Below are 11,169 nucleotides of genomic sequence, written 5' to 3' on the forward strand. Positions count from 1 at the left end.
CTGTCTGATTGTCACACTGATCATTTTTAGTTCCCTTTTACTACCATTTTGGTGCTTTTATTAGGATGCAAATGGCTCGTCTGCTGCAAGATTGCCACCTTGATGTGCATTGATTTGTTTTAATGTTTGACTTTTTAGATCAGACACGGTATGGAATTTATCCACAAAAATTGTCACGTTTTGCGGTTTTACAGGGGGAAAAGAAGAGAAAAGTCCAGATATTTATTTTCCACTTTTATTTAAAAATTCTGTCTTTTGAAATGAGGGGAAAATAAATCATTTTAGTAATAATCAAAAATAGTGTTGTTTTTATTCTTTTATAACAGTAGTGGTTTATTATGTACAGTTTCAGTAGTAAAAACATAAAATATTGTATCTTGATTTCTGAGGAATTGTCCCGTTGTCCAAATGCTCAGCACTGTAACATACTTCATCTTTTGTGTGAACCTTTTGTTTCAAGGTAAAAATCTTTCATGTTGCACATTAGCAATTTTCAAAGCAACAGTGTGAGGTCATAGTAAATATAACTAAATGCAATAAGACTAAGAAAAGTTTAAAATATCTAAACTGCTCTAAAAGCTAACATACGGCATTAAAAGGGCTTTCTGTTATCAAACATTAAGTTCACAAGTAGCTTGCAGTTTTGAGAATCTTATACATTTTTTTATATTGAAAACATGTTAGTGCTTTTTCCCTTTTAAGGACCGAGGTGGTTCTGCTAAAAACAGCAGCAACATAAAGAGCTTCTTAGACCAGCAATTATTGTCCACAACGCAGGTTAGCCGTGTTCATATCCAGAAAGCGAACATGCATCCTGGACTCCATTTCAAGGTCCTTTAGAATCTGCAGACAAGCAAAATCCTGTCATAAAGCCACAAAATGTATTTGTGTATTTAACAAAGCGAGAAAAAAGTGCTAACCTCTTCAAAATGTTCAAATGTAATTCCTTCGTAGAAGTCATCCGGGCCCTAGAGCAACAGGAATCTGTTATCTTATTGGTCCAACAGTGAGGGGAGGAATATTAGCGGCGTGGTTTTGGCGACTTCTCTTACCATGTTGGGCACATTTGTGCTCGCCACCTCCAGCATGGCAGCATCTGCTATCGCCCTAGCAACCTCCTGCCCGATGGTCCCGCTTTCCGAAAGAAGTTCCTCGACAGCCTTGGATGTAAACAGAAAATGAAGACTTTAAATCCTCACTGAAAAAGCTGAAACTATGGAAGAGGATAATAGCAACTGAAAAAGAAACGAAACATAATTATTTTTTCCCCTCTGAATTCTGACTCTTTTTGAAAAGTTTTCAGGACAGAATCATCAAAAGAGCTGTTTCTGTCATAATGTGAACTATTTGGTTTTCAATCTCATGGAAAATACTCCTGATCCAGCATTTTTGTGCTCAGTTATTTTCTTTCTCAAAGCCATTATTTGTGAGTTAGTGCTGCTTTTAACTTTGCACACTGTCTTTCACACTCTGTGTCAATTAACGTCTTGATCGGTTTACCCAAATTTAAAGGAAAAAACTTATAACTTATTGTGATATTGCTCACTAAGTGACCTCAATCCTTTAATGGTCCCTAATCCTGTAGATTTTAACCTGGTCTGTTGGAGCTAATTATACGCTACTTTTGACAATGAGAGTGTGCACACACTGATTCATCTTGTAGCTGCTAAAGCAAGACAACATGGAGCAATTCATTATATCCACAATAATTTAACCTTGGCAAAAAGATCAATTGGAAAACGTGTAATTGAATTGACTTCCAGTGCTCTGTGCATGTTTTAGTGTTTCCTTTCATCGTATTTGACCTCAATCTAGTTCAGATGCATTAAAAATTATTATGACAAAGAAAAATACGCCATGCATCAAATGGGACAGAAATCAAATTTTCTTATCTTAAGAGCTTTGGACTCAAGGTCACCTTTTGTTTGAGAAAACTGTCATTTTACTGACAAGAGTTAGCTTAGCTTTAATTGAATTAATTTCCAATTTGATAACAGTGGAGATGTTTTACTTCCAGATCTGCATGCGGCCATGTTTATTCTAACTAAAGCTGAGTGTCCGTAATGGGTATCTGGAACATGCAACCATATTTCAAAACAAGGATTAATGTAATCAGTGTTAAATAAAGCACATAATGAGCACCTACCTTTCTGTACTCCTCCAGAGTAATTTTGCCATCACCGTCGGTGTCGTGCATGTTGAACAGGACTGGAAAAACAAAACAATTAGATTTCTGAAGAAATTTCCACCCACAAATTATGGGATTGCACCAGAGGAAGTTGTGATTACAGGACCCGTCATGATGATTCAGGGATACGATAATGAAGCAGATCCTTCAAGCTGTAACAGGATTACGACTGACACTGCAATGCCCAGAAAACCTTTTTGTTCTCCTCTTTAAGTTACAACAGTTTGATTGCTCCAATGGTTTTTTCACGTATCAAAGATATCTGGCTCCTTTTAAAGACCGAGATATAGAATTGTTTGATTCAGACGGATGGAAGTAAAACTTCTGCTCCAATAAAACCCAAAATGCAGAGTTCATATGACTGACAAAAAGGTGTTTAGTCTGTTTAGACTAAACAAAGATGTCTTTTTTACTTGGGAGACAAAACAATTGGACTCTTCAGACACCAGAGAGTACAATGCTTTTGAGTTCTTATCTTACATTTCTATTGTCTGGCTGAAACAAGAGTATAGGGTGGAGTCTGTAATCCTCTTGTCAAATATTGAGTTCATTCCTCAAGTTTGAGGAAAGACATTCTTTGTTCAAACTAGGAAACTCTGGTCTAAACATATGTTTGCCAATAAACATGTTTTTAGTTCTTGCTGTACTTACAGGAAGGAATACTTTTATTTTTTTCAGGTATTGACTTTGTTTTTGTCATTTTCTCATCACACCAACATTTAAAGAAATATTATCTTACATATTATAGGTTTTGGTACCTACAGTGCCTTGCAAACTGTTTAACTATATACTTGAACCTTTTCACATGTTGTCACCTTATACTGTAAGTATCAACTGCTGTGGGCTATGAGAATTTATGTGATGGAATTAGTTTGTAAATGGAAGCAAAAGGTTATAATTTACAAAAGAAAAAACATGCGAGCTTCAGCTTTCAGTGTTTTGTGATATTTCTCCATCAGCTTTGCTCACTTAAAGGTAAACATTTTTGCTAATTCTTTAGAAAATACATTAATCTCTGCCACATTGCATGGAGTCTGTGAATATAAATCGCTAAGTCTTGACACAGATTCTTAATTGGTTTAAAGTCTAGGTGTAACCATCCCGATGTAACTCTTATTTTTACATCGGGTTGAACATCCACCCCAGTCTCAAACCCTTCACAGCCTTTAACTGGGTTTTTTCCAGGGCGGTCAGGTCCTGAGGTCTGTCCCTCATTCATTATCTGTGAGAAGCTGTCCTTTCTGTCCTTTCTCCAGACAAATCTGGCCACATCATGATGTTGCAACCATGATGCTTTACTTTATGGTGTGTTCAAAAGCTGGTTTTCTACCCAATGTTTTACATAACGCTTTCTTTCAACAATGTAGTGCACAGAACTGATAAACATCCTGTCAATAAATTATCCTACATGAGCTGTGGATCTCTGCAACTCCCCCAAAGTTACCATGGGTCTCTTGGCTGGTTCTATGATTAATTAGGTGACGGTTGCACTATGTTTTATTTAAAGGTACCAGAGGAAAAGTGGTTGAATTAAATCAAACCCTACATTTTTCATATTTTTATTTTTTAAATCCCTGATTAATTCCCATCTGTTTCACAACTATGCAATTTCTCAAACACAAACAGCTTCACAGAGTGCAACAGGAAGTGATGTAATGCATCTTACTCAGTCACAGCCACTAACTAAGAGCTTCTTCTTGCTGATTGGAAAGAGCTGGAGGCAGCTGAATGCTACTTAGGAAATGCTTAAGTGGAGATAAATAATTAAATGCCAGAAATATAGACAAGTTGTACATTTATCCTTTTTTTTATAATTTCTGGATAATCAAAGCATTTTTTTCCCTTTCTGCACTGAGAGAAGATAAAAGAAAAAAACATTAAATGAGCACTTTAAATGTTCTTTCTTGCAATATGTCCATGACAAATTAAATCATAAAACATCATTCACAATATTTTCCAGTGGGATGCCTTGTGATTTATCACCAAAAAGTGAGCCTTGCTTTGCATTTTGCTGAAGGAAGGATCTGATACACGATTTCTCTAGAGATGTTCATGTCTGTGGTGCATATATTTAAAAAATAAAAGATGTAGACATTCAGGAAGAGCTGCAAGTCAGAATGCAAAAGCATGCAGGATTTCCTCTTCTCACTGAGATTAACCTGCAAATCTGGAGCACAACAAATCAGAACGTTTGCTGGAGATAGGCACCAGCAACCCTCCCGACCCCACTGAGGGACAAGAGTGTAAGAAAATGGATGGATGGATAGTTCTCTTTCAATAAACCAGATTTAACTATTTATTGATTTATCTCGAGCAACAAAAAGTGAGTTCCAGAATCAGTGCAAGTCTCTCACTGCATAAAACAAAAACTGTAATTAACAAATAGTCTTCCACTATAGCAGTCTGCTTAGTGTGTGAAAAATAGTTCAAGCAGCAAAAAGGACAATTCCAACCATTCTGCCAGGTTTCAGATTGCAGACTCCCAATAAGTCACATTTTTTCCATTATCCAAAATGTTTCATAGTTTATATGCCAATTAGCCACCAGGAAATGCACAATATTATGGCAGGATATTAGTCGTAAAAATACAAAACAAGTTAAAGGGTAAGGGATACGTGGAAAAATGTATCTTGAAAGAGATAAAGATATAATTACCAACTGTTTGCCTCCAGGTCATGCATTTGTCTTTGTGACATTTAGATTTGTGAGTTTGCTGCGGCCACATTCACACGATGAGCCAGAAATACCTTCGAGCTGCTTAGAGGCAACAGCTGACATGCGGTTACAGATCCTCTGCTCATTCACACACTTACATGTGTCGTGTTGTACTTCTGGCCTGGTTTTTTGAGCAGGCCAGGTTTGTGTTGCAGTAAAAATGTTTTACTCACAGCGAACTTTCTGTTTTCTCATTGCCGTCTTCTCCTCCGCGGATGTTTTAATACTTAGAGGACGGAAGTGGGACATGACCATGAGGAACTCCTCAAAGCCGATTTCCTCATATGATCCCAACTCGTTATCAAGCTGGTTCCTGTGTTTCAATCAAAAGCATTGAAAATCATCTAATTATTGTTGATAAATGTAAAACACATTCAATCTCTAAACCACCTGCATTAACTCGTTAGAATAACTTTGAAAATGACATTTGACCCACATGAGTTTCCACATGACTTGGGTTTTAGAGAACAGAAATCACATGATTATACCACAAACCAATGCAGAAAACAGTCCAGCGAAACACTACTATAAAACACACTGCTGCTTATAAATCAGTCAAATTCTCATCATTCTCTTGCAAAAACACGAGAATGTTCAACTTTGGATTTCTAAAGGCATCTTCACAGAAAACCATACATTAGTATTGGCCATGAAAAGTGATTCTATTAATATTGAATTAGAAAATTATTCAATATCATTTTCTAATTCAATATTAATTAGAAAATATTAATATTGAATTAAGCAGCACAGTGGTGCAGTTGGTAGAGCTGTTGCCTTGCAGCAAGAAGGTTCTGGGTTCGATTCCCGGCCCGGGTCTTTCTGCATGGAGTTTGCATGTTCTCCCTGTGCATGGTGGTTTTTCTCCTGGTACTCCGGTTTCCTCCCACAGTCCAAAAACATGACTGTCAGGTTAATTGGCCTCTCCAAATTGCCCCTAGGTGTGTGTGCATGTGTGTGTCCTGTGTGTCTCTGTGTTGCCCTGCGACAGACTGGCGACCTGTCCAGGGTGACCCCGCCTCTCGCCCGGAACGTTAGCTGGAGATGGGCACCAGCACCTCCCGACCCCACCGAGGGACAAGGGTGTAAAGAAAATGGATGGATGGATAATATTGAATTCGGTAAATTCAATATTAATCCTAATATTCTATTTATCATGCTATTTATCCAAACTAATGTAGCGCAATTAAAACTTCTACATGTGGATCAGTGAATGGTCCTCTTTAAAAAACATCACCTTGATGGTTATCTTTGTAGAAAAATTATAACCTTATTTTAGCTGAAAAGCCATTAGTAACAGAAAGACCACACGGGGTGTGGTGTTGTTTGACTCTACCCACCTTTTATCAAAGAACGCCTCGATAATTTCCGTTTTGATGGGGTTGTTGGCGAGAGCCGGTATGTTCTTCAGGTGTTCTCTTCTGCAATGCAGTGAGAGAAAGTCCATTATTACAAACCAGACATCAAAGGCAGTCTCTGCTTTTTTTAACTGATTTTAAGTTAATTTTATAAAATGCAGCTTGGATTTCTCTCATTCTGGTATTTACAGAACTTCAAATGTTCATTAATTAATGAGCATCATATATACTTTTTAATGCAGTGCCATTCCCACTATCTATAAACTGTCCAGTCTTTACTGCAGTGAAAACACTGACACCTTTAATAATTCTGATGTAACAGAAATGGAGACTTTTTTAATTAACTTTTCAAATTGATAGGATTATCTGAGGACTTTTAATTCAGACTTTATTTTCCTCTGAGGAATTAATATGACATTTGTCTTAGCTGTTGTTCAAAATGGGAAAGACTAGAACATATTTACATGAGTCAGATGTGTTTTGCTCTTCATAAACCAGGTAATTGCTACTAGAAAATTGCTACCGTCATGTGCTTGCTCATATCCACAGTCAGAGTATTAGCGAGAAAGCCTAAAACAAGTTGAACAATAACAAACAAGGGTCCACTGTGCCACAACACCGTGGGAGGACAAAGAGGGGAAGACAGATCTGCAGACCTCACTGTTAGATTATTGTATGTTTGACTCACTAAATCTTCAAAACAACGATTAGATGAGGTCAACATGCTGGTGTCACACTGAGGTAGTTATCCCCAACAAAATTAGGTGCCTTTGGCAGAAAGAACTGTCCACAGGACTGTGTCGATTTCCACCAACTAAACATGAAAACAGTTTGTTTTACTTTTGTGAAGCAATAAAACAGGAGTGTTGTTTCCTTTTTTGTTCAGCTAGAGGACTCCCACAAAAAAATAAAATAAAATAACACTTATGTTCTACTGCTTGTCATCAGTTTAAGGATGTTTACTGTAATAAGAAGATAATCACATCTTTGGAAACTTGATTCCTAAATTTCTAGGCTCAATTTACTCTTTTCCAAACAAGCAAATAGGACTTCTGTTGCCCTTATGGCTGTATCATTCTCAACTACTGTAAAGCTCTGTTTGTTTGCATAAAAACTGTGTCTGGTGTGATTGTTATCAGCAAAAGTTATGTCTGTGGGACCAAAAAATGCACCTTTCTGAATGCAACTTCTTGTTTGAATTAAAATAATAGTAATATTAACAGCATCCATACTGTAAACAACAGCAAACTGTAAACTATTTTTCTGCGTAGGTCTAGGTTTTAAGAAATTGACACACAGATATTTGGACCACTCTTCCTGCCGAGTGTGGATTCAAGCAAATGGGGAACTATCTGTGTAGAAGAGAGGGAACAGACATTTCCTGTCCTATTATCACAAACATAAGCATGTGGCGTTTTCTTAAGGCTATTGGGACTTGAACTTAGGTTGTGTGGTTTTGTCAGACTAAAATTCATGTTTTGGTAATAAAGGCTTTCATGTTTGGTGTGAAACAGATTATACTCATGTGGAGAATCACCTCATGCCCACTGTCAAGTGATTATCTGGGTTTCTCTTTTCAAGTGGGGAACCTTGTCAGAGTGCACTGCATCAAAAAGTCCAGAACATTCAACATAATAATTCAGTGGCTGCTACCAAGCAGTAAATTAGTTGAATTGCTGTGTTTATCTACTGGACCATGTTATTTAAAAACAAAACAAACTGCACATTAACCTTATTTTTTATCAGGCAAATAAGTATGGAGGGACTGCATGAGTTTCATTATGTTGGACATAAAAAAAACACATTCAGAAACATTACCTCAGTGTTTTTTCATTTCCACTCAGCTGCTGAAATCGCATGTGCAGGTTTTTAATCTGCTCGGTTGAAACTGAAGAAACAAAGACGTTTATCATTAACATGCAAGCCAATATTCTCCCCCCAGTTACTCACACTTCAAGGAATCCAGGAGCTAAACATGGATTTAAACCTTGATAAACAAGAGAGCGTTTGCACTTAACGGGTTCCATTCTGATGAACGTTTTTACTGCCTGAAACACTTGAATTGATCAGATCAGGTCCTGCTATCAGCTTAATGGCAAAGTAAACAAACCATCCTTAGCAACTGCACCTAAAATGATTCTCAGAATCATTAACTCCAATTGGAAGGTTTCAGCAGTCACCTTTCTATTCTCTGTCAAATAAAGTCAGCAGCTGCGTCCGCTCAGAGTGTGGAGGTGAGTTATGTCTCTGACCTCACACAGAAACCAAAACAGATTGTTGTTCTGGGTAGGTGGAGTCGCGGCTCAACACGGCAGGCAAGCTTGTTTAAAAGAACTCAACTTGCACAATAAGACACAAACAAACAGGCTGAACAACAACTAGATCAGTACCTGAGTGTCTCAGTATCTGAGATCAGTACCTGCCAGTGCAGTTGAAATTCCAACGCTTACAGAACAAAGAGGTTCCTAAGTCTGCAACTACGTCTGAAAAGAAACAAGACTATAGCTGTAATCCTTATGGAGACAAAGGCATTAAACAGTCCAAAGTCTCCTTCAGATAGTTGGGCTCAGTCAAGGGTGGATGCGCTCAAAGTACATGTTTGCACATGTGAAGGTATCCCACTAATGTCATACACTTCCTCAGGTATCCTCAGTTCTATCTGCTGTGTTTCATTTCTGAATGTGAAACATATAATGGTTTAGGCTAGGGCAAGACGCACCGGATACAAAGGAGCAAGAAAGTTTAACTGCAAACATAAAAGAGCAAATAAAGCAAAGGGTGTTGAAGTACAGCAGCGTCCCATTACTATAAGGAGGTGTGAGGTCTGCTTTGGCTTTAAAACTAAATGAATGCACCAGCTTCTTCAAGCTTAACTTTAACATCTACACACGATGTTATATTTCTGAATATGGTCGAAAACATAACATGGATAATTAAAAAGAGCATTTCTTGTGTCTCACACCAGCATATTTCCCCCTGTGGCGTTGTCAAACCCCACTTTAACCACCAAAACAAACAGATGTCTTGTTTTTCTTATACTCACATCCAGTTTTCCCCACCATGTTCTCGTACTGGTACTCGGAGTGTGTTTGCGTGGCTCCCATCTCTCCTTCTGTCTGAGCGGTGCGTCGAGGCGCACGGTCTACTTGGACTGGCTGAAACTTTGACACACTGTTGCAGCTTTATCTTACTTCAGTGGGCAGGACATTGCTGGTGTGTTCTGCTGCCTCCATGTGGAGAGTTTTAGCATTTTTCGTAAAGAAATGAACAATTTACAGCTTAAATATCAATTCTTACATCGCATTCGCATAATAAAGATCCGCAAACATCCACCAAACAAGTGTTACTCTCTCAATCTGAGCGCTTACTGTTTAATGTCAGTTAGGATTACCGAGATTATTTGGTTCTATTTTGTGGAATGCATTTCCTCATGCAGAAAGACAACCCCCGACCGCATAATGCTGCCACTACTGTACTTTAAAGTTGAAGTAGCGCAGGTTTTCACTGGGAGTAATGCCAGCTCTTACCGGCTCTTCTAGTGGCCTGGTTTCTTTTTTTATGTAGTTTTTTTTGCCTTAGGCAAATTTCCTGTAAGCAAATTCATCTCTGGGACACATGCGTTCCAGTTGTAGTAGCAACTGGGAAATTACGTGTTGTGCGAAAATCTGTTCCCTCCTGTGTCGGGAGCGCGCACTGCAGCCAGAGAGGGAGTTCCGATCATTTCTTGGTAAAACGACTCACATAATTGCGGAAACGTTGTAGCTCTCAGTTCCATCGACAAAACAACAAAACTTTAAAATAAATAAACAAATAAACATGGTCTTGTATGAATTATTTCTTACACAGTTTTGTGTTGGTTTTTTTAATTGCCAGAATAATCATTCTTTTAAAAATATTCCTCTATGACTCTGAGATGTATGAGAGCTTGGTTCCTCTCTTTCCAAAGGGGAAAACAAATGTTTTTAGAAATATCAAAGAGGAACACAATATTTCAGCCTGAAGCTCACACATTGTAATGTAATGGTTCCCCATGGGACAAGAATAAACCAATCATGTTGAGATTTAAGTTGCTCAGTCCAACCATCACACACATCTAACCGTGAGAATTTGAAAATACTTGCTCTTTATTTGCCCAAGTCATGGGGTTGGGGGATACCAAATTATTTCAGTAGTTTGAATTAATCGATTGTCCTTCCGTAACACGAGAACTAATAATTCTTTCAAAATCTCCTTAGCTGTGTTTATTCCTCTTATAAACAGTAAATACTGTGGATTTGGAAACATTTGTTCTTTATTTGCCAAAGTTATGTGGGGGGAACCAAACATTTAAGCTCTCCTAGCTGGTATTCATGGCGATTTTTTTCTTGATGTCACAAAGCAGCACGTTTTAGGTCAGAGGTGCTCATGTCCAGTTGAGAGCTACCATCCTGCAGCTTTCAGATGCTTCCTTGCTCCAACACACCTGAATCAAACGAATGGTTCGTTTCCAGGCCTGTTCAGAGCTGATCCCGGACTATTGGAGTAAAAATGCATCTAAAAGTTGCAGGACTGGACTTGATCAGCCCTGTTTTAGGTGTTTCTGGCATCTGCTGATGTGCCTTCATTAAATTCAGACATTGTGAAAATGACAAGCTTGCAAAGCTGGGCATTCCTAAATTGTTAAAATACATTTATTATGGAATTTAACAGGAATAATCTTGGCAATCCAGACCTAAAACACTCTTTACTCTCATTTCATGTTAGATTTGTGTTTCTTAATACAGTTGAAAATCTGTTTTCCACTAATAGACTCTGTGCGAGACATTCGGTTTCAGTTCCCACCTTCTGGCCTCTTTCTTGCCTGGCTTTGTATATGTTCCCACAATAAAGTAATAAATGCTTTATTTATTTTAGAGAAAAAAAAAAGCAACA

At 38.0% G+C, this 11,169-nt stretch overlaps 1 protein-coding gene across 1 annotated transcript; it reads right to left on the minus strand.

Moving 5' to 3' along the window:
- Positions 1 to 745: 745 nt before the first annotated feature.
- Positions 746 to 9,717, minus strand: tesca (tescalcin a). The gene is made up of 8 exons (XM_008417895.2): positions 9,302 to 9,717; positions 8,077 to 8,146; positions 6,241 to 6,321; positions 5,077 to 5,216; positions 2,147 to 2,208; positions 1,053 to 1,160; positions 921 to 968; positions 746 to 843 (listed from the first exon to the last, which is right to left on the minus strand). Exons 1-8 carry the CDS (start codon positions 9,360 to 9,362, stop codon positions 760 to 762), a joined length of 654 nt encoding a protein of 217 aa, XP_008416117.1. The 5' UTR covers positions 9,363 to 9,717; the 3' UTR covers positions 746 to 759.
- Between the last annotated feature and the right edge of the window lie 1,452 nt (positions 9,718 to 11,169).

Source organism: Poecilia reticulata, linkage group LG9 (assembly GCF_000633615.1).
Source record: "Poecilia reticulata strain Guanapo linkage group LG9, Guppy_female_1.0+MT, whole genome shotgun sequence".
NCBI classification, from domain to species: domain Eukaryota; kingdom Metazoa; phylum Chordata; class Actinopteri; order Cyprinodontiformes; family Poeciliidae; genus Poecilia; species Poecilia reticulata.

Coding starts and splice junctions, on each gene's coding strand:
- tesca (XM_008417895.2), bottom strand. CDS start 9,362: ATGGGAGCCACGCAAACACACTCCGAGTACCAGTACGAGAACATGGTG. Junction 8,147..9,301: donor CATGGTGGGGAAAACTGGAT/GTGAGTATAAGA, acceptor TTGTTTCTTCAG/TTTCAACCGAGCAGATTAAA. Junction 6,322..8,076: donor GGAAATGAAAAAACACTGAG/GTAATGTTTCTG, acceptor ACTGCATTGCAG/AAGAGAACACCTGAAGAACA.